General features: G+C 40.1%; 1 protein-coding gene and 1 non-coding gene across 5 annotated transcripts in view; both read right to left on the reverse strand.

Moving 5' to 3' along the window:
• The window catches only part of RP2 (RP2 activator of ARL3 GTPase), a 95,718-nt gene extending 74,302 nt beyond the window's left edge, over window positions 1-21,416 (reverse strand). For 3 of the 4 annotated variants that reach the window (XM_066357070.1, XM_066357069.1, XM_066357068.1), the window contains exon 1: window positions 21,110-21,416. In XM_066357070.1, coding sequence (XP_066213167.1) covers window positions 21,110-21,205 — 96 coding nt within the window. In that variant the 5' untranslated portion in view covers window positions 21,206-21,416. The remainder of the gene's footprint in view (window positions 1-21,109) is intronic. The other variant, XM_066357071.1, reaches the window with a different exon arrangement.
• Window positions 17,012-17,087, reverse strand: TRNAS-GCU (transfer RNA serine (anticodon GCU)). Its single transcript has one exon. It is a non-coding gene; the product is annotated as a tRNA-Ser (tRNA).
• Window positions 21,417-22,444: the final 1,028 nt, after the last annotated feature.

Genomic DNA, 22,444 nt, shown 5'->3' on the forward strand with positions numbered 1-22,444 from the left:
CAGAGCGATGCCCCGGAGGGGCAGAGCATCGCCCCCTGGTGGGCAGAGCGTTGCCCCTGGTGGGCGTGCCAGGTGGATCCCGGTCGGGCGCATGCGGGAGTCTGTCTCACTGTCTCTCCCCGTTTCCAGCTTCAGAAAAAATAGAAAAAAAAAAAAAAAAAAGCTACTACTACTAAAGAAATAGAAACAGTGGGTAAAGTGTACCCACAAAGAAAACACCAGGCCCTGATGGTTTTATAAACAGATTCCAATTTTATTCATCCTAGTTTTATGCAAACCCTTAAAGAAACAGAAGGAACAGTCCTAATTCACACTACTACCCTGCCCAATAAGACCCTGGTAAGAATATAAAAGACATAACAATAGAAGAAAAGTATAGGTTCGTTTTACTCCTGTCTATTGATGTAAAAAAAAAAAAAAAGGCAAATTAAATCAAGCCTATAAAAAGAGAAAACACCTCAGCCAAGTTGGATTTATCCTAGGTTGTGTGAAAATAATTCAGTATTAGAAAATCTGTTGTCAGTCACCACTATGTGATATCAACTTACATTTTAGTCTTAGCTCCTATCACCCTCCTATTGGAACTTTATTCTTCAGTAATCTGAAGCACTTGCTTTGAGTTATCTCTGCCCTTCAGTTCTCCTTTGTCCAGAAGCCTCTGTTCTAGATCTATCGCCCACTTGTCCAACTTCTTCTGTGGCGCTTTTGAGTTCCCTCATCCAGAAGCCTGCTCTCCTTTTCTGAGCACCTACATTATATGTATTAAATACAAATCTATGCCCCCTACTATATAGTATGTAAGCTTTGGGCTGGTATTCTGTGTAAACAATCTATTTAAAACTGATTTACCGGCCCTGGCCGGTTGGCTCAGTGGTAGAGCGTCGGCTTGGCGTGCAGGAGTCCCAGGTTCGATTCTCGGCCAGGGCACACAGGAGGAGTGCCCATCTGCTTCTCCACCCCTCCCCCTTTCCTTCCTCTCTGTCTCTCTCTTCCCCTCCCACAGCCAAGGCTTCATTGGAGCAAAGTTGGCTGGAGGGGCTGGGGGTAGCTCTATGGCCTCTGCCTCAGGTGCTAGAATGGCTCTGGTTGCAACAGAGCAGCGCCCCCTGGTGGGCATGCCGGGTGGATCCCGGTCAGACACATGCGGGAGTCTGTTTCCAACTTCAGAAAAATACAAAACAAACCTGATTTACCCATCTTTATTTTTCTCCAAAACACTCAGATTCTTTTTAACACACATATATGAATTATATTTATTGTTTGTCTTCCCCCACCCTTCATTAGAACATAAGCTCCATGAGGAAAAGGATTATCTGTTCGTTTTTTTTCACCCCCGTTTCCTCACCACACACCTAGAATAGTGTGTGGTACCACAGAGACACTCCATATATCCTTGTTGAATCCATTTTAATTACTTAATATTTATTACTTTAGAGTGTAACCTGAGGCAAGTAGTCTCTAGGCGTCTTTTGAATAAACAAAAGTGGAAGGTAACTGAGTTTAGTTAAATCACACACTTCTCCACACCCATTTTCCATTACACCCCCAAAGAACAGAGACTCTAATATTACTCAAGAACATGTTATTCTTTTTTTTTTTATAATAATTTTATTTTTTTAATGGGGTGACATCAATAAATCAGGATACATATATTCAAAGATAACAAGTCCAGGTTATCTTGTCGTTCAATTATGTTGCATACCCACCACCCAAAGTCAGATTGTCCTCTGTCACCTTCTATCTTGTTTTCTTTGTGCCCCTCCCCACCCCCTATCCCTCTCCCATTCCCCCCTCCCCCCCGTAACCACCACACTCTTATCAATGTCTCTTAGTTTCACTATTATGTCCCACCTACGTATGGAATAATACAGTTCCTGGTTTTTTCTGATTTACTTATTTCGCTTCGTATCATGTTATCAAGATCCCACCATTTTGCTGTAAATGAAGAACATGTTATTCTTAGGGACATTCAGTTAGGTCACGGCTCAAGTTGGCCGACTTCTGACTAGGAAGATAAATTCTACCCAAAGCCAAGCACAGGCACTTCTTTTTTTTTTAATTTTTTTAATTTTTTTTTTATTCATTTTTAGAGAGGAGAGAGAGAGATAGAGATAAGGGGGGAGGAGTTGGAAGCATCAACTCCCATATGTGCCTTGACCAGGCAAGCCCAGGGTTTCGAACCGGCAACCTCAGCATTTCCAGGTCGATGCTTTATCCACTGTGCCACCACAGGTCAGGCAGGCACTTCTTTTAATGCCAGTCCTGGGTCTCTCCTGTTTACAGTTTCTTCTCTCCCATAAGGAAAGTGAGTAGTTTGAGTGAGCCCTGATTTAGGCCTTACATAGAGTAAAAACATTCTCTGGTCTAATTCAGCTTGTTTTCTTGGCACCAATCCACCTCCCACAGTGTGGTAAGATGATCAAGGGTGCTACCAGGAGGTGTAGGGAAAAGGATTCCAGGAGTTTGCCTGTTTATACAAAGGCCTCAAGCTCAATGAGCAAGAGGAATCTTTAAGCTTCAGTTTATGGTTTATCTCACCATACCAGAAACTCTTTAAAACTTTTATACAAAGTTTTATGTGGATTTCCTTGGCAAACTGATTTGAGGTTCAAGATTCTGGCCAAATTATCCTTGTCTAAAACACAGATAACAAGCTTGAACATTTGCAAGCATATTTATAAAAATTAAGTAGGTACCAAACCAATGTTTGGATAAAAATAAAACAGTAAAAAAACCTGTTACTTAAAGGAACTTAGCTAACTTCTTTTTTTGGCATGGGAAATATTTGAATATTATAAGATTTGTAGCATTTAACAGAAATTTCAACTATATTAATTATATTAGAGTTAGTACTATATCAGTAGTTATAGTTAAGACTTGTTGTTGGCCCTGGCCGGTTGGCTCTGCGGTAGAGCGTCGGCCTGGCGTGCGGGGGACCCAGGTTCGATTCCCAGCCAGGGCACATAGGAGAAGCGCCCATTTGCTTCTCCACCCCCCCTCCTTCCTCTCTGTCTCTCTCTTCCCCTCCCGCAGCCAAGGCTCCATTGGAGCAAAGATGGCCTGGGCGCTGGGGATGGCTCCTTGGCCTCTGCCCCAGGCGCTAGAGTGGCTCTGGTCGCGGCAGAGCGACGCCCTGGAGGGGCACAGCATCGCCCCCTGGTGGTCAGAGCGTCGCCTCTAGTGGGTGTGATGGGTGGATCCTGGTCGGGCGCATGTGGGAGTCTGTCTGTCTCTCCCCGTTTCCAGCTTCAGAAAAATACAAAAAAAAAAAAAAAAAGACTTGTTGCAAATGCAGAAATAAAATCTATTCTTAGCTTTAAACTTTCTGAACTGATAGCTTAGTCAGTTGGGCTGTACTATGGACTGAACGTTCACTTCCTTTCAAAATTTATACATATATCGAAGCCCTAAACATAAAATTTGATTATATTTGGAGATGGGGTCTTTTGGAAGTAAATAGGTTTATATGAGGTCATGAGGGTGGGGGCCTCATGAGAAGAAAAGGAGAATATTCTCATTCTCTCATGTGTGCGTGTGTGTGTGTGTGTGTGTGTGCAAGCACTTCTCTCTCTCTGCTCAAGCACCCAGAAAAGGCCATATGAGCACACAGCAAGAAGGTGACTATAGGAAACAGGCCGTCACTGCAGAAGTGAGAGCTGCAGAAGTCTAGGCACATGGCAACTCCATACAAAGCCCTGTACGAAGACACTTGACCAAACTCTAGAATAGCTCCCATCAGTACAAAACCATGTCCCTAGGATTACCCCAGCCATACCACCCCAATTAAAATGCCTGCCTGAGAAAGCTCAACCCTACCAGGAAATTTTATTTTTTGTTGTGGCCAAAACCTGAAGACAGGCTCCTGACCTCCCTTTCTCAGAGCATTTACTAAAAAGGCCTTACAATTGTGAATATGTATCTCTTACAACTCAGAAATATCTTTCTCAAGGACCTGAGAGCCATTCCTTTGAAATATAATTATCTAGATTCTAGGAGGACAGGGCCTCTGCTGGCCAGTCTCTGTGGGAGGATAAAATCCTATCTTCAATAATGCCAGCTAACAAATACTGCTGGCCTAATCACATTTACACGGACCAACTTTGTAATTTTCACTTCTCTGATTCCACTAAGCCCCTGCTTTCTCCCCACCTCAATCATTTTCCCTTTAAATCGTCCAAATCAGAATAGAACTCAGCTCTTTTCCCCATTGTCAGAAGTTACTGAATATAATGTTTTCACCACTTTAATGTCTGGATGTATTTAATCTTTGACACCAGACATTCAATCTTCTGGCATCTTAATCTTGGACTTCCCAGCCCCTAGAACTGTGAGAAATAAATTTCTGTTGTTTAAGCCACCCAGTCCAAGCAGACTAAGAATGATTGCCATAGCAAATAACACAGACTGGGTAGCTTAGACAACAGAAGTTTAGTTCTCATATTTCTAGAGGCTGGGAAGTCCAAGAACAAGGTACCACCAGGGCTGATTTCTGGTGACGACTCTCTTTCTGGCTTGAACATGATTATCTTCTTGCTATATCCTCACATGGCCTTTCCAGGGAAAGTTCTCTAATGTCTCTTCTTATAAGGACACTAATTCTATCAGATTAGGATCTCACTCTTAGGACATCATTTAACCGTAATTACTTTCTCATCTCCAAATACAGGCACACTGGGAGTCAGGGCTTTAACAGATGACATTGGTGGGGGGTGGGGACACAAACATTCAGTCCGTAACAGCTGCTAATACTGAGGAGTTCAACGTTAAGTTACTATTCTAAGTATTTTCTCTGGACACTTCAGTTCTCTTAGTTCATGGAGAGAAATTAATTTTATAGCTCAAGATCCTATAGCTAAAGAAATATATAGTAAAAATTATCTGTACTGTCAATATGGTCTACAAAGAAGAAACTTAGGATTTATGTTGCTGTACTTTCTGAGCAATTCCTTAAAGTTCTTTAAAACAGTAATAATAAACAACCTAAAGCTTAGTTCCATATAATTTTGCAAAAGTTACTAATTCTCAAATAAAGTGCCCAAAATCACAAACATGGAAAGGTCAGATTTTAAACTACCTTTTTAACAAGAGCCACTTACAAGATGAGATTATTTTGAGCTATATTTCTTACTAAATCTGTAAAATGTGGTAGATATGCTTTCAAAATGAAATAAATGTTTTAGGAGTTGTAATTCAACTGATACAGTTACTAAACTAAACGTTATTTTCCTAACAGAAAACAAAAGTGAATATTTTATTCCTTTACTGAGTAGTGATGCATAAATTTTTATTAAAATTTACCTCCATAGCCTGACCTGTGGTGGTGCAGTGGATAAAATAGATAATGCTGAGGTCACCAGTTCCAGGCTCCAGGCTTGCCCAGTCAAGGTACATGTGAAAAGCAACTATGAGTTGATGCTTCCTGCTCCTTGTCCTTCCCCAACCATCTTTCTCTCTCTCTCTCCTTTCTCTAAAAATCAATAAATAAAATCCTTAAAAATCTCTGCTTTTAAAATTTATCTCCACAGTAAAACTTTCATAATGATAATCTGAGATAAAATAATGGGATTTGTTCATTTCAATGGAAATCCAGTCTGGATATAAGTTTAAAATAAGACTCAGGAATATAGAAAGCACTATATAGGTACCAGTCACCATCCTAAGTGCTTTATAATTATTCACTCAAGCCTCATAAAAACCCCTATGAGTGTTGCATACTATAATTATCCCTTTCTTATAGATGAGAAAATTGAGGCCCCCCAGAGGCTAACTAACTTGCCCAAAGTTACAGAGTAAGTGTTTGAGAGCTCAGTCTCAGACATAGCTAGTCTGACTCCTAAGTATACAACCAATTCAAACAGAAACCAATGTTTACCAGGTGCATAAATCAATGGAACAGAACAAAGTGTTCAAAAATAGACTTACATATATATTGACAAAGGTGCAAATCCAGTTCAATAGAGGAAGAATAGTCTTTTCAACAAATGGTGCTGAAATAGTTGGACATCTATATGTAAAAAAGAAAAAGAATCACCCATACCCTGTACCATCTATAACAATGACCTCAAGATGGATCATACAGCCTACATATAAAACAAAAAAGCTATAACACTTCTAGAAGAAAACAGAGGGAAAAACAATTTGGTATCTTAGTTAGGCAAATATTTCCTAAATGTAAAACCAAAAACATAATCCAAAAGAAAAAAATTGAAAACTGGCCTTTATCAAAATAGAAAACTTACCTTCTTCAAAAGATACTATTAAGATGATGGTGTCAGAGTAATGGTGGTTTAAGAGATACTCCTGCTCTATCCCCTTGAAATTTCAACAAATTGAACAACTATAATGCAACAAAGGAACCACAGCTAGGCTCACAGGCACGCCTGAAAGATCCACATATGGAATGGACTAAAGGTGGGAAGGGTTGAAAAGGAGGGCAGAAGATAAAACACACTTGTGGTTTGGAGGGGAGAAAAATGCCAAGTGACTGGTTTTGTTTTGTTTTTTTTTTTTTTCTCTGCCAGAATATGGGGATATGGGAAGCTTGGGCTGTCTGGGTTCTATCTGCCAGGATACAGAGAGGAAATCTGAGAGTGCCTGGGCCTCCAAATGCCAGGAGGAGCAGAGAGATTGAGGAGCAGAAGGGGAGAGACTGGACCAAAGTGGCAGCAGAAGGAAGGGTCACAGCAAGTGTTCCCTCAGACTTCTCACAGCCCACAGTTGGTGCAGAGACAGAGAAAACCAAAGTGTGGTCACCCAGCCTCCCAGATTCTGCCTCCCTCATCTCACAGGTAGGAAGAGTGGCAGTGAAAAGACCCCACAGCTAAATCTCCAGAGCCACTCTCGGCCCTGAAGAACAGAGGTGCACCACATCTGGTCCGCTGGTCTAGAAGAGCACCAAGAGGCCCAAGATCACTATTGTGAAAGGCAGAAAGCCGTAAAGCCTGAATGACAGGCCTCATCCACCAACATGATTGCAGCCCTGCCTACATCATCGTGACAGCAATATCTCAGTGGAGAACAGCCCAGGAATTTCACAGAGCTAAAACTTGTAACACAGTGACACCTACTGGAAGAAAATGGTAACCTCTCAAAACTGAAATTTATTTTTCTTTATTTTTTATTTTTTCCTTTTTGAAATCATTCTCTTTAATTTTTATATTTTTTATTCTTATTTTTATGGGTGTTTTGTTTTTAATTTTTTTCATTTTTGATCTTCCTTTTCTGTGTGCTTTCTTTTTTGTTTATCTTTTTTTTTCTGAAGTTGGAAATGGGGAGGCAGTCAGACAGACTCCCGCATGCATGCGTCCGACCAGGATCCACCCAGCATGCCCATAGGTTATTATCAGACTTCTCAGCAGAAACTCTACAACCCGGAAGAGAGTGGAACCAAACATTCAAAGTACTGAAAGAGAGGAATTACCAGCCAACAATACTATTTCCATCAAAGTTATCCTTCAAATATGAAGGAGAAATAAAAACTTTTGCAGACATACAGAAGCTGAAGGAAATGTATCACCAGAAAACCCCCACTGCTGAAAATACTCAAAGGGGGTAATGTTCTTTGACCAGATGCAAAGAACAACACAAATCAAAACTACAAGTAAAAGCTCCAATAAGGTCACAATAAAAACAAGGATAATCTGTGACAACAATAACATAAAAGAGGAGCGGCTAAAGATCTGCAGTAGCAAAGGAGGATGGAATGCAAAAGTACTCATAAGATAAAGGACTCTTCTACATATGATAATTTTTCTCTTAATAACCTAATGGTAACCACCCATGAAAAAGCCAGTACTGAAACACACAGCTTAAAGAAACATGAAACAAGGGAAAGTAGTATAGAATGCCACCAAAGAAAAACAACTAACAGAAAAACAAAAGAGAGGAACCAAAGCAGACACAGAGCTACCATACACACACAAAAAAACACCATAAAATGCCTAGAGGAGATCCTCAAGTGTCAATAATTACCCTAAATGTAAATGGAATGAACTTACCAATAAAGAGACATGGAGTAGCAAACTGGATCAAAAAGCAAAACCCAAACATATGCTACCTTCAAGAGACACATCTAGGCTGCAAGGACAAAAGTAGACTCAAAATGAAAAGCTGTAAAATGATTTTCCAAGCAAATAGTATCGAAAGAAAAAGTGGTGTAGCCATAATCATGTCTCACAACCATGACTTCAAGACAACAAAGGTAACCAGAGACAAAGATGGACATTTCATAATGATAAAGGGGACATGGTATCCAGAAGACATAACACTTCTTAATATATATGCACTGTTGGACCTGACCTGTGGTGGTGCAGTGGATAAAGCATCAACCTGGAACTCTGAGGTCACCAATTGAAAACCCTGGGCTGTCTGGTGTCAAGGCACATATGGGAGTTGATGCTTCCTGCTCCTCCCTCATTCTCTCTCTCTCTCTCTCTCTCTCTCTCTCTCTCCCCTTTCTAAAATCAGTAAAATCTTAAAATAAATACATATACATACATAACACACACACACACACACGAATGCACCAAACTAGGGACCACCAAAATATATAAAACATCTACTAACTGATCTAAAAATAGAAGTAGGCAAAAACACAATTATACGTGGAGATCTCAATACACCATTGATGGCTTCATATAGATCATCCAAACAAAAAATCAATAAAGAAATGTCAGCCTCAAAAGACACACTGGACCGAATGGACATAACAGACATTTACAGGACATTTCATTCCAAAACATCAGATTATACATTCTTCTCCAGTGTGCATGGAATATTCTCAAGGACAGACTATACGTTGGGCCACAAAACTAACATCAACAAACTCAGGAAGATTGAAATTATACCAAGCATATTATCTGAACATACGGCTTTGAAATTAAAATTCAACTGCAAAAAAGAAGTAAAGAAACCCACAAAAAAGTGGAAATTAAAAAACATACTTCTAAAAAAGTGAATGGGTCAAAGAAGAAATAAAAGTAGAACGAGAAGATATATACAAACAAATGAAAATGACAACACGACATATCAAAATTTCTGGTATGTAGCGAAAGCAGTAATAAGAGGGAAGTTTATATCATTATAGGCTTATATCAAGAAACAAGAGAGATCCAAGTAAACAATCTAACATCACACATTCGGGAACTAGGAAAAGAAGAACAAAGGCAATCCAAAGTCATCAGAAGAAAGGAAATAGTAAAAATTAGAACAGAACTAAACTCAAGAGAACAAAAAACCTATAGAAAAAATTAATACAAGAGCTGTTTCTTTGAAAAGATCAATAAAATTGACAAACCCCTGGCTAGACTCACTAAGGAAAAAGAGAAAGAACTCATATAAACAAAATCTGAAATGAAAAAGGAGAAATTACCACAGACATCATAGATATACAAAGGATTATCGTCGAATACTATTAAAGATTATATGCCACCAAATTCAACAACCTGGAAGAAATGGATAAATTCCTAGAACTATACAATCTTCCAAGAATGAATCACAAAGAAGTGGAAAACCTAAACAGACTCCTAAGTAGGGAAGAAATAGAAACAAATATTAAAAACTTCTACAAAAATAAAAGTCCAGGACCTGATGGTGACACTAGTGAATTCTACCAAACATTCAAAGGTGATTTGGTATCTATCCTTCTCAAAGTCTTTCAAAAGACAGAAGAAGCAATACTCCCGAACATATTTTTTTTTAATTTTTTATTATTTATTCATTTTAGAGAGGAAAGAGAGTAGAGAATTTGAGAGAGAAAGTGGGGGAGGAGCAGGAAGCATCAACTCCCATATGTGCCTTGAACCAGCGACCTCAGTGTTCCAGGTTGACGCTTTATCCACTGCGCCACCACAGGTCAGGCCTCCCGAACATATTTTATGAGGCCAACATAACCCTGATAACAAAACCTAGCAAGGACAACACACACACAAAAAAGAAAACTACAGTCCAATATCTCTAATGAATACAGAGGCAAAAGTAAACAAAATACTAGAAAAACAAATAGAACATTAAAAAATAATACATTATGATGAAGTGGGATTCATTCCAGGGGCACAAGAATAGTCCAACATATGAAAATCGATCGACGTAACATACCACATCAACAAAACAAAGAACAAAAATCATATGATTGGACCTGGCCGGTTGTCTCAGTGGTACAGCATCAGCCTGGTGTGTGAAAGTTCTGGGTTCAATTCTTCATCAGGGCACACAGGAGAAGTGCTCATCTGCTTCTCCACCACACCCTGTATCACTTTTCTCTCTCTCCTGCAGCCATGGTTTTATTGGAGCGAGTTTGCCCTGAGCGCTGAGGATGGATCCATGGCCTCCACCTCAGGAGCTAATGGTTGCTGAGCAGTGGAACAATGCCCCATATGGGCAGAGCATCGCCCTGTAGTGTGTTTATCAAGTGGATCCCAGTCGGGGACCATGTGGGAGTTTGTGTCTGCCTCCCCTCCTCTCACTGAATAAAAAAATATTATATGATTCTATCAATAGATGTAGAAAAGGCATTCAATAAGATAAAACATTACTTTATGTTTAAAACACTCAATTAAATAGGAAGAGAAGGAAAGTACCTCAACATAATAAAGGACAAACAATTAAATAGGAATAGAAGGAAAGTACCTCAACATAATAAAGGACATATATGATAAACCATCAGCTAATATCATACTAAATGGTGAAAAAAATGAAGGCTTTTTCCTCTAAAATGAGGAATGAGAGAAGGTTGCCCATTCTCCCCTCTCTTATTCAACATAGTTCTGGAAGTTTTAGCCAGAGCAATGAGGCAAGAAAAAGAAATAAAAGCATCCATATCGGAAAGAAAAAGTAATCGTATCACTTTTTGCAGATGACATGATCCTGTACCTAGAAAACCCCAAAGACTCCACAAAAGAAACTATTAGAAACAATAAACCAATACAGTAAAGTCACAGGATACAAAATCAATTTACAAAAGTCTACTGTTTTCTATACGCCAACAATGAAGTTTCGAAACATGAACTCAAAAACACAATTCCTCTTACAATTGCAACAAAAAATTAAAATACCTAGGAATAAACTTAACAAAGTATGTGAAGGACCTATATATTGAAAACTATAGAGCATTATTGAAAGAAACTGAAAAAGACACAATGAAAAGGAAAAAATATTCCATGTTCATGGATTGGAAGAATCAACATCGTTAAAATGGCCATATTACCCAAAGCCATATATAAATTTAATGTAATCCCCACAAAATCCCAATGTCATTTTTAAGAGAAATAGAACAAAAAAATCACCAGGTTTGTACGGAACCATAAAAAAACCCGAACATCCAAAGCAATCCTGAGGAAAAAGAATGAAGCCAGAGGTATCACACTACTTGACTTCAAATTATACTATAGAGCCACGATCATCAAAACAGCATGGTATTGGCAGAAAAACAGACATACAGACCAATGAAACAGAATCAAGAGCTCAGAAATAAAACCACATATATATGGACAAATCATCTTTGACAAAGGAGCCAAAACATAAAATGGAGAAAAGAAAGCTTCTTCAGTAAATGGTGCTGGGAACATTGGAAAGCCAAATGCAAAAGGATGAAACTTGACTAATTTGTTCCCTGCACAAAAATTAATTCAAAATGGATCAAAGACCTAAATATAAGATTTGAAACAATAAATTACATAGAAAAAAACATAGGTACTTGGCTCATAAACCTTGGCCATAGAAAACAATTTATGAATTTGACCCCAAAGGCAACGGACATAAAGGTAAAAATAAATGAATGGGACTATATCAAACTAAAAAGCTTGTGCATAGCAAAACAAACTGACAATAAAATAGGCAGCCAACTCAATGGGAGATGATATTTCCAGACAACAGCTCTGATAAGGGGTTAATATTCAAGATATATAAACAACCTACAAAGCTCAGCAACAAACAAGGAAACAATCCAATTAAAAAATGGGGAGAGGACCTGAATAGACACTTCTCCCAAGAGGACATACAAATGGACAGCAGATGTATGAAAAGATATTCATTTTCACTAGCTAATCAAGAAATACAAATCAAAACTGCAATAAGATACTACCTCACACCTGTTAGATTGGCTATTATCAACAAGACAGGCAATAACAAGTGTTGGAGACACTGTGGAGAAAAAGGAACCCTCATTCATTGCTGATAGGAATGTAAATTAGTACAACCATTATGGAAGAAAGTATGGTGGTTCCTCAAAAAATTAAGACTAGAACTACCAGATGACCCAATCCCTCTACTAGGCATCTATTCCCAAAACTCAAAAACATTAGTTTGTAAAGATACATGTACTCCCATGTTCATTGCAGCATTATTCACAGTGGCCAAGACATGGAAACAACCAAAGTGTCTTTCAATAAAGGATTGGATGAAAAAGATGTGGTACATATATACAATGGAATACTACTCAATCACAAGGAATGATGACAGTGACATTTATGACAACATGGATGGACCTTGAGGACATTATACTGAATGAAATAAGTAAATTAGAAGCTAAGAAATGAACAATTTCTCACATAGGTGGTATATAAAACTGAGTGCCATGGACATAGATAAAAGTCAAGTGGGTACCAGGGGGGGAGAAGGTCTGTGGGGGAGGGGTGCAGGGAAAGAGTAAAGAGGGACAAATATAAGGTGACAGAAAATGATCTGACTTTGGGTGATGGGTATACAACATAATTAACAGTTCATATGCTATAGAAATGTGTATCTGAAACCTATGTACTCATATTGATCAATGTCACCCTGTTAAATTTAATATTCTAAATAAAATTTTAAAAAATATACTGTTTAGGGAAGGCAAATCATAAATTGGGAAAACATTTTCTTTTTTTGCAAAACACATATATGAGAAGGAATTTGTATCTGAGATATATAATTCTCAAACATCAACAATAAGAAAATAAGTAACCCAGTAAAAATAGTAAAAAAAAAGTTTAATAAACACTTCATGAAAGAAAATATATGGATGGCAAATAAGTACATGGAAAAATGCTCAACATCACTAGTCACTGGTAAATGCAAACTAAACCACAATGAAATAACTACCATGCTCCTATTAGGAGGGCTAAAAGTTTTTTAAAACCTGACCATACCAAGTGCTAATGAAGGTAAAAGGCCACTGGGTCTTTCATACATTGCTGGTGGGAATGGCACAGCCACTTTGAAAAATAGTTTGGCAGTTTCTTATGAAAGTTTTATATATAATTTCCATATGACTCAGCAAATCGCTTCTAGGTAGTCATCCAAGTGAAATGAAAACTTATGCTCCCTCAAAAATCTATATGCAAAGGTTTATGGATAAACCTTTATTTATAATTTATAATTTATTTATTTATAATTACCAAACTTGGAAACAACTCAAATGCCTTTCAACTGGTGAATGGATAAAAAAATGTGATACCATCCATGTAATAGAATACTACTCAGCCATAGAAAGGAACTCCTGATACATGCAACAACATGCATCAATCTTAAACGTATTATGCTTACCAGTGGTAGTCAACTTGGTCCCTACCACCCACTAGTGGGCGTTCCAGCTTTCATGGTGGGCGGTAGCAGAGCAACCAAAGTATAAATAAAAAGATAGATTTAACTATAGTAAGTTGTTTTATAAAGATTTATTCTGCCAAACTTAGCGAAAATCCGACATAAAGTACTTGGTAAGTAATTATTATTATATGCTTTAACTTGCTGTAACTCTGCTTTATAAATTTTATAAAGTAAAGTTATTTCTCTACTTTATAAATCACCATTACTGTGGAACTGGTGGGCGGTTAGAAAGTTTTACTACTAACAGAGATACAAAAGTGGGTGGTAGGTATAAAAAGGTTGACTATCCCTGTACTAAACGAAAGAAGCCAGATTTAAAAGTTTATGTACTATATGATTCCATTTATAAGTCACTGTTAAAAAGACAAAGCTATAGGGATAAAAAACTGATCAGAGCCTGACCAGGCAGTGGCGAAGTGGATAGAGCGCCAGACTGGGATGCAGAGGACCCAGGTTCAAGACCCTGAGGTCGCCAGCTTGAGCACGGGCTCATCTGGCTTGAGCAAAACTCACCAGCTTGGACCCAAGGTCGCTGGTTCGAGCAAGGGGTTACTCAGTCTGCTGAAGGCCCACAGTCAAGGCACATATGAGAAAGCAAACAATAAACAACTAAGGTGTCGCAACGAAAAACTGATGATTGATGCTTCTCATCTCTCTCTGTTTCTGCCTGTCTGTCCCTGTCTATCCCTCTCTCTGACTGTCTCTGTAAAAAAAACCAAAAAAACACTGATCAGAGGTTTGACTACAAAGGAGAATGAGAAAATTTGGAGGGATGACGAAACTGTTCTATATATTGTTTGTGGTGGTATTTACTGACTGTATTCATTTCTCAAAATTCAAAGAACTGTATACTTAAAAGGATAAATTTTATTGTATATAAATTATACTGCAATTTAAATAAACACATTACTTAAAATTTAAGTTTTAAGTCAGTTTCAGGGTCACATACATAGCTATGTAGCTGAAAGTCACAAATGAAAATGGCAGTGCCATATAATTAAAGAAATAATAAATACCAATACCTTGACCTTTATACAATGATGACAAGAGAAGGTGAAGATTATATTTATATTTATATTAGCTCACCATGTTGCTAAATATATAAACACAAAATAGAATTATGAAATTTCAGAATTGGAAAGGATTTTCGGCTATCATCTAATCTAATCTTCATCTAATTTTATATCTTATCACATTCTCTTTGTTCACCCAGATTTGCCTGAATGCTTCTAGCAACGCTTACCTCCCCCTCATGAGATATTCAAACAATTAGAGAACTGAAAGGAATCTTAGGAAGCTGAGAGCTGGAAAAGTTAAATTACTTTATCAGTGAGGTGTAGTGGAGTGCAGAATACAAATTAAAACCTAGTCCCACACATTTTCCACTCCCTGTGCTTTTTCCCTTTATCAAAATTTTGTGCCCTGGCCGGTTGGCTCAGCGGTAGAGCGTCGGCCTAGCGTGCGGAGGACCCGGGTTCGATTCCCGGCCAGGGCACACAGGAGAAGCGCCCATTTGCTTCTCCACCCCTCCGCCGCACTTTCCTCTCTGTCTCTCTCTTCCCCTCCCGCAGCCAAGGCTCCATTGGAGCAAAGATGGCCCGGGCGCTGGGGATGGCTCTGTGGCCTCTGCCTCAGGCGCTAGAGTGGCTCTGGTCGCAACATGGCGACGCCCAGGATGGGCAGAGCATCGCCCCCTGGTGGGCAGAGCGTCGCCCCATGGTGGGCGTGCCGGGTGGATCCCGGTCGGGCGCATGCGGGAGTCTGTCTGACTGTCTCTCCCCGTTTCCAGCTTCAGAAAAATGAAAAAAAAAAAAATTTTGTGAATGAAGAAACTGCAACTCTCATACAATGTTGCTGGAAGTGTAAAATAGTGCAGACACTTTGAAAAACAGTTCGGCAGATCCTCAAAAAATTAAACAAAGAATTCCTATAGGACCCAGGAATTCCACTCTTAGGTATATACTCAAAAGAAATTAAAACATACGTCTACAAAAAAAATTGTACACAAATACTCATAGCAGCATTAACTGTAATGGCTAAAAGGGGAAACAACCTGAATGCCTAAAGTGATCAATAGATAAATATCTATTTTAGCCTGATCGGTGGTGGCACAGTGGATAGAGAGTTGACCTGGGACACTGAGTTCCAGGTTTGAAATCCTGGGTTGGCTTGAGCGCACAGTTGCCAGCTTGAGCCCAAAAGTCACTGGTTCGACTGGAACCCCTCCGCCCTGCGCCAAGGCACATATGAGAAGCAATCAATGAACAACTCAAGTGCTGCAACTACAAGTTGATGCTTCTCATCTCGCTCCCGTCCTGTTTCTCTCTCTCTCTCTTTCCCCCTACTTGCTAAATATATATTGATATTATAATATTCTATGGAATGTTATTCAGCAATCAAAAGGAATTAAGTACTGATACATGTTACAATAAGATGAATCTCAAAAACATGCTAAGTGAAAGAAGCCAGTAACTAAAGACCACATACTGTATTAATCCATTGATAAATGTTCAAAATAGACAAAGCTATAGTAAATAAAAGTGTGGTTTCCAGGGGCTGGAGAGAGGGGGAATAGATTTCTTTTGTGGGGGATAAAAATGTTCTAAAATTAGGTTATAATTATGCTAATATAACACTGTGAACTTATTTTTTTTTTGTATTTTTCTGAAGCTGGAAACGGGGAGAGACAGTCAGACAGACTCCCACATGCGCCGGACCGGGACCCACCCGGCACGCCTACCAGGGATGACGCTCTGCCCACCAGGGGGCGATGCTCTGCCCCTCCGGGGCATCGCTCTGCCGCGACCAGAGCCACTCTAGCGCCTGGGGCAGAGGCCAAGGAGCCATCCCCAGCGCCCGGGCCATCTTTGCTCCAATGGAGCCTTGGCTGCGAGAGGGGAAGAGAGAGACAGAGAGGAAGGAGGGGGGGTGGAGAAGCAAATGGGCGCTTCTCCTGTGTGCCCTGGCCGGGAATCGAACCCGGGTCCCCCGCACGCCAGGCCGATGCTCTACCGCTGAGCCAACCGGCCAGGGCAAATTAAAACTGTACATTTTAAATGAGTGAATTGTATGGTATATGAATTATACATAGCTCAAAAAAGCTATTTTTTATTTATTTTTTATTTTTTTTCATTTTTATTTTTTGTATTTTTCTGAAGTTGGAAACCGGGAGGCAGTCAGACAGACTCCCACATGCGCCCAACCGGGATCCAACCAGCATGCCCACCAGGGGGCAATGCTCTGCCCATCTGGGGCATTGCTCTGTTGCAACCAGAGCCATTCTAGCACCTGAGGCAGAGGCCACAGAGCCATCCTCAGCGCCTGGGCCAACTTTGCTCCAGTGGAGCCTTGGCTGCGGGAGGGGAAGAGGGAGACAGAGAGGAAGGAGAGGGGGAGGGGTGGAGAAGCAGATGGGCGCCTCTCCTGTGTGTGCCCTGGCCCGGAATCGAACCTGGGACTCCTGCACAGCAGGCCAACGCTCTACCACTGAGCCAACTGGCCAGGGCTAAAAAAGCTATTTTTTAAATTAAAGAGCCATTTATTTCATTTAAAAAAACAGCAACTTTATGTAAAATATTTAAAATACACTGACAAATTCTTTGCACTCCTCCCATTAAGAAGTCCCCTCCTCTTGGACATAGGTGGACATTTGTGACTCCCTCAACCAAGAAAATGTGTTAGAAATAACACTACATCATTTAAGGGGCTAGTTAGAAAAAGCCATGCAGCTTTGCCCAGTTTCTATTAGGACACTTGCTCAGCCATCATGCTGTGTAGAAGCCCGGGGTACCTGAAGAGGCCCCTGGCCCTCAGCCCCAGCTGAGCTCCCAGCTGAAAGCCAGCATTAACTTGCCAGCTGACTCTGTGATTAAGCCATATTGAAAGCACATCTTCCAGCTCCTAGTCAAGCTGTCCCAGCCGAGTCCATATAGAGCAGAGAGCCAACCTTACTAAGCTCTACACAAACTGCAGAGTTTTGAAACAAACAAGTATTTGCCATTATTATAAACCATTAAGTTTTGAGGTGGTTTGGTACACAACAATGGATAACCAGAATACCTTATGAACTTAACAGGTTAAAACAGCATTTAGCCCCCTAATAAATACAGACACTTCTTTCTAGTCTGAATGTTATCATGAATACTGAGATCAATTCCTCACAAAGCCACACTTCCATTGATGAACAACTCTGGAATTTGTGATCTGCTTTATGTTCAAACCAATTCTGTCCTTCCCAACCCCTGGTCCATGTTCTAGCCTCAGAGGTGACTAGTACTGTCTAACCCCCTTCCTCAGTACAGGCCTTTACCTGTTAAATAATAGAACCCGTTAGCACTGTCCCATGTTATAACCAAAGAATCTGAAATGCACAAATTGGCTGCTTTATCCAAAGTTCGACAACAGACACTGAATAAAATGCAGTTACTTGAATCTCTGGTCTAAGGCTTTTGTTTAGTATTTTTCCTATCAAATATGTGGCAGATAATGGATACAAAATGTGCTATCCATACCCAAAAATCACAATTTTCATACTTCTGCCATCATTTCTATCATCTAGGGGGAGTACTGGTATGACTAATTGGAAAATAAAACTACTTTTCTGTACCAGTCCACTCATCTTCCCTCTGTAAATATTTCAACACAAAACAACCAGGCAGCAGGGATAATTCTTACATTTTGATTCTGTCTTGGGGTTTGGAGTACATACACAAAGGATTTAAACACAGACCTTACAATCCAAAAATATTTCCCATCATGTCAATGTAGTGGTTATACAATAAGCTTTTTTTCTTTTTCAAAGTCAGCAGCAATAGAAAATGAACTTCATATACTCTTGATTATAGTATCAGCTGCCATGACAATACTTAGTCCTCAAACATTCTTTCTAATTGAGATAATTCCTCATAGCTCCAGTCCCCTAAGACTGACCCAATTACACAACTCAGAACCCAAAACCCAGAGGGTGCCTCTCAATAAAGATACTCTGATTACACAACCTAAAGAAAAATTTAAATATGATTTTTCCAAGTTGTGAGGAAACTTTTCAGGCAATACATCTTGTTTTTACACTTAAAATGTCTTACAAGCTGAATAGTAATTGTCTGATGTAACTTTAAAAATGTATATGCTATATACTCCACGATCACATTATAGAAGACTTTTAATACAAACTATTCTGTTAATATAAATGCAACGTATCTCACGTTCTGTGGGCTGTATTTGCATTCAATTGCTTTTAAGGTATAGTTAAAATCTCCTGAGCAAGGACATGTTAATCTCATTAAAGCATCATTAGACTAATACAGAACATTTGTATAGTAAGCCAAATTGGCCTTATGATGTAAGAAACTTGAAAAAAAATCTTTAAATCATATAAAATTTAGTAGGCTATCAAAAATTTGGCTCCCTAGAGTGAATTCCTACTAATTCCAAAAGAAAAAAAAAATCCAAAAAGAAAAAGCAATGATGAGAAATGTAGTGCCTCCATTGTTTTGAAATGTAAGCTGGCAATTCTTTCCCTAATAGTCCAAAAGATTTTAAAACTGGGTTGTTTTCAGAATCTAATAATCATTTAGAAAAATTTTGATTACTTGAGTTGATCAAGATTTTAACTTTAATACACATACCCAGAAACATGAGCTTATTTTACACATCCAGCAACACTTCTCATATCTCTGCAACTTAAGTGCCTAATAATGGTCCCAAAGAATGTGCCCTATAAGCTCAAAAGAATGTCTACAATTGAAAGTTTACTATATGCTTATTTAAGGAGAAACACTGATATTGGTGTCCCCTTTTCTACTTTTTCAATGAGTTAACCTACTTAGCCAAAGAGGAAAAGAAAAAAATCACAGAACACACTCATTTACCTAAAAGGAGCAAGATTGACTGACATGTGAGATTCCAACTAACCGAAACATCATGTTAATGAGGGTTAATTGTAAAACAATGTATTATGAAGTAAAGACCCAGAGGGCAACCAAGATGACTGTAAATAAAAAAAAAAAATCACTTTAGTAGTTTTTGCCTATGATTTCAAAACAATAAACTAAAATAAAAAGAAATACCCAACCTTCTCTATGGCAGACAGCTGAAGCTTAAACAGTATTGTTAGAAATACTAAGGCTGAGGAAATGAGTCTTTTAAAAAGTGCCCACCAAATAATTTTAAACCGTAGGTACAATCTTCTTGTATGAAAGAAAACACAGTACTTGTCATGCCTACGTTATAAAACGCTGCTACAGATAGGAATAAGAGAGAATAAATATACCACGCAACCCAGAAATGATCTGAGAAACAGGTAGAAAGATGGGGCTGAAGAGTCTGCCAAAAGCATCGACTTTCTTAAATCTGAAACTTGGAGAACCGAGTTCACATGAATAAATCCTCCTGGAGATTGAAAATCACACAGGCAGGTCTATATTAAACATTAACGAGAAAATTAATGGACAAAGATATGCTACATTAACCAAGGAGTCAATTTCATAACACCCATTTAAAAAAAAAACAAGCTTCTCATTTTGTTTGGAAGAAAAACTAATCGATGAATCTATCAAAGTACCTTACTAAATACAAATGGAGAACTATGTATAGAAATAGGAAGCATTATGAAATTTATGACTGTGTTTTGTGCAAGATTAGTGGACATTTTCAAAGCTTTTTAGTTTGTGGCTATATACAGAAGTCAAAACTAGAGCGGTTTCATTCATTTACAGCAATAGTAAATACTGCCTCGTTTACATTGGTTATTTTCACCGCACAGTCTTAACACACATTCCAAGAGTGATTTCATTTCTATTATTCCTTTTGGGTGATCAGAAGAGGGCGGGGGTGGCAAAGCCGTACGTTTAAGAGTCCACTTTTGTGAGAAAATTCAGCAGTGGAATATACCATTAGGTACCAAAGATTTACTGGCTAGGGCAGACAAAAGAGAAAACGGCCCCAGAAAGAACATCAGCTGCAAAAGAGACGAGAATCGGTCCCATGTATAACTGGAGGACTGGACAAAATCCCGCTCGGCGCTGCCGACCAAGAGGGCAGATTGCAGATTTGCCGCATTGCCCGCTCCCCTTCCCTCTCTTGAGTCCATCCAGGGCCCGAAGGTCAGGGTGTGGATCGGAGGGAAAGCCCCCAGGGGTTAATTTAGGCATCTAACTGGAGGGACGATGCCTAAGATCCTTTTAGCGCTTTACAGTCCTCTGTCCCGCCCTCTCTACTCCAGCGCTTTATTTCATGACCCCATCAAAAGTCATTCACCCCGACTTCAAATATTAGAAGAAGGGAGAGAAGAAGGGTTGGGGGAAGAAGGGAGGGGGGGAGGAAGGAGGGGGAGGAGAACGGAGGGGGGAGAGAGAGAGGGAGTGAGAAAGAGAGAGGAAAGAAGGGTGGGAGAGGGAGCGAGAAACGAGGGAGAAAGAGACGAGACGGGCAGCTGTTGGGTCGGTCCCCTCACCCCTCCCAGACCACAAGGGACCCTCATGGAGCGGCTCGGGAGCCTTGAGACCAACAGCTACAGGACTCGGATTACCTTCCCGCGCTGGTCCCAGCTGTACTGCTTCGATCTCTCCCCGCCCCGGCGCTGTGAGTCTTTACCATTCTGTCTTTTGGAGAAACAGCAGCCCATTTTCCCGGCCCGTGGGTCTCCCGACCGCTACTCTTTGCCGGCCCGCTGGCCCAGGTGTCTCCTGTAGTGTGACGTGAACCCCGGGCGCCTGGATACCGCGGCTCTCCGGATACCGCCTCCCAGAGCCTCCCAGCAGCTCTCAGCCTCAGTTCGCCTAGGAGGCCTAACACCCCTTCTCTTTTTTCCCCACTCAGTTGCCCCGACGACCCGCCACGGGCTATGTCCGCTCAGCGACCGATTAGCCAATCAAGGCTCCACGAGCAGCCCTGCGTGCCTATCATAAGAGGCCGATTCACACACAAAACCAATCAACGGCCGACTCCTGCGCCAGCCCCCAGGGGCGGGCCGGCCCGGCGGCTCAGGCGCAGGCACTGCCGGCCCCGCCTCTAGCTCTGCCTGGCCCTCCTAGGACTTCGGCTCTCTATCTCCTCGGAGTCCCCGCTGTGTAGCGAAGCCGATTTGCCCTTGGTTCTCAGTTAACAACTTTGACGAACGGGAGGTAGCCCTAGTCAAAAGTTGAACTTCAGTTTTATTCTGCAAGCAGTGAGAGAACAGGAATAGCTGACATGGGAAGGGGCTCTGAAATTCGTATTCCTCAGACCTCGTCTCCCCTCATCACCTATCCTGTGTCCTTACATTGTCTGCCCAGTGTCATTTCCCTCAGGAAACTCTTCTAACAAACCTCCCGACTCTCTTTGCCCTCTCTTCTGTGCTTTCTTAATATTTACACACTATCACTCTAAAATTGCACAAGTAATTAGTAAAATAATTATTTGTTTATCAGATCTGTGACTTTCTTGAAAAGGCATGTACCTTTGAATTCCCTAGGCCTTGCCAAACTCCAAAAAAAGTGTATCAAATGGATGTATAAATGAATGCTTTCACACTAATGAACGAAGCATTTATAACCTTTCCCACATTCCTTCCCCCCAAAAGGGATTAAAGTGTGCATGGGCGGCTAGAATTATGGTAAAGGGGGTCTCCTCATGGAGTTTATAGCCTACTTGAAGAAATAAGCACTGCCATATAAACAGATCTCTTCTGAGCAAATGGTATATAGGGTTTGTCTGAAGATATGAAAATATATACACTAAATATTAACATTAGTTATACTTGGGCCAAATTTACTACCATACACAAGTATTGCTTATGTAAATAGAAAAGGTCAGTTGTTGATTTAAATCTCTGTGAAAAGTATTTTGACATCATGGTAGGATGCAAATGTGGATCAGTTCAGGT

This window comes from Saccopteryx leptura, chromosome X, assembly GCF_036850995.1.
Source record: "Saccopteryx leptura isolate mSacLep1 chromosome X, mSacLep1_pri_phased_curated, whole genome shotgun sequence".
Classification (NCBI taxonomy): Eukaryota; Metazoa; Chordata; class Mammalia; order Chiroptera; family Emballonuridae; genus Saccopteryx; species Saccopteryx leptura.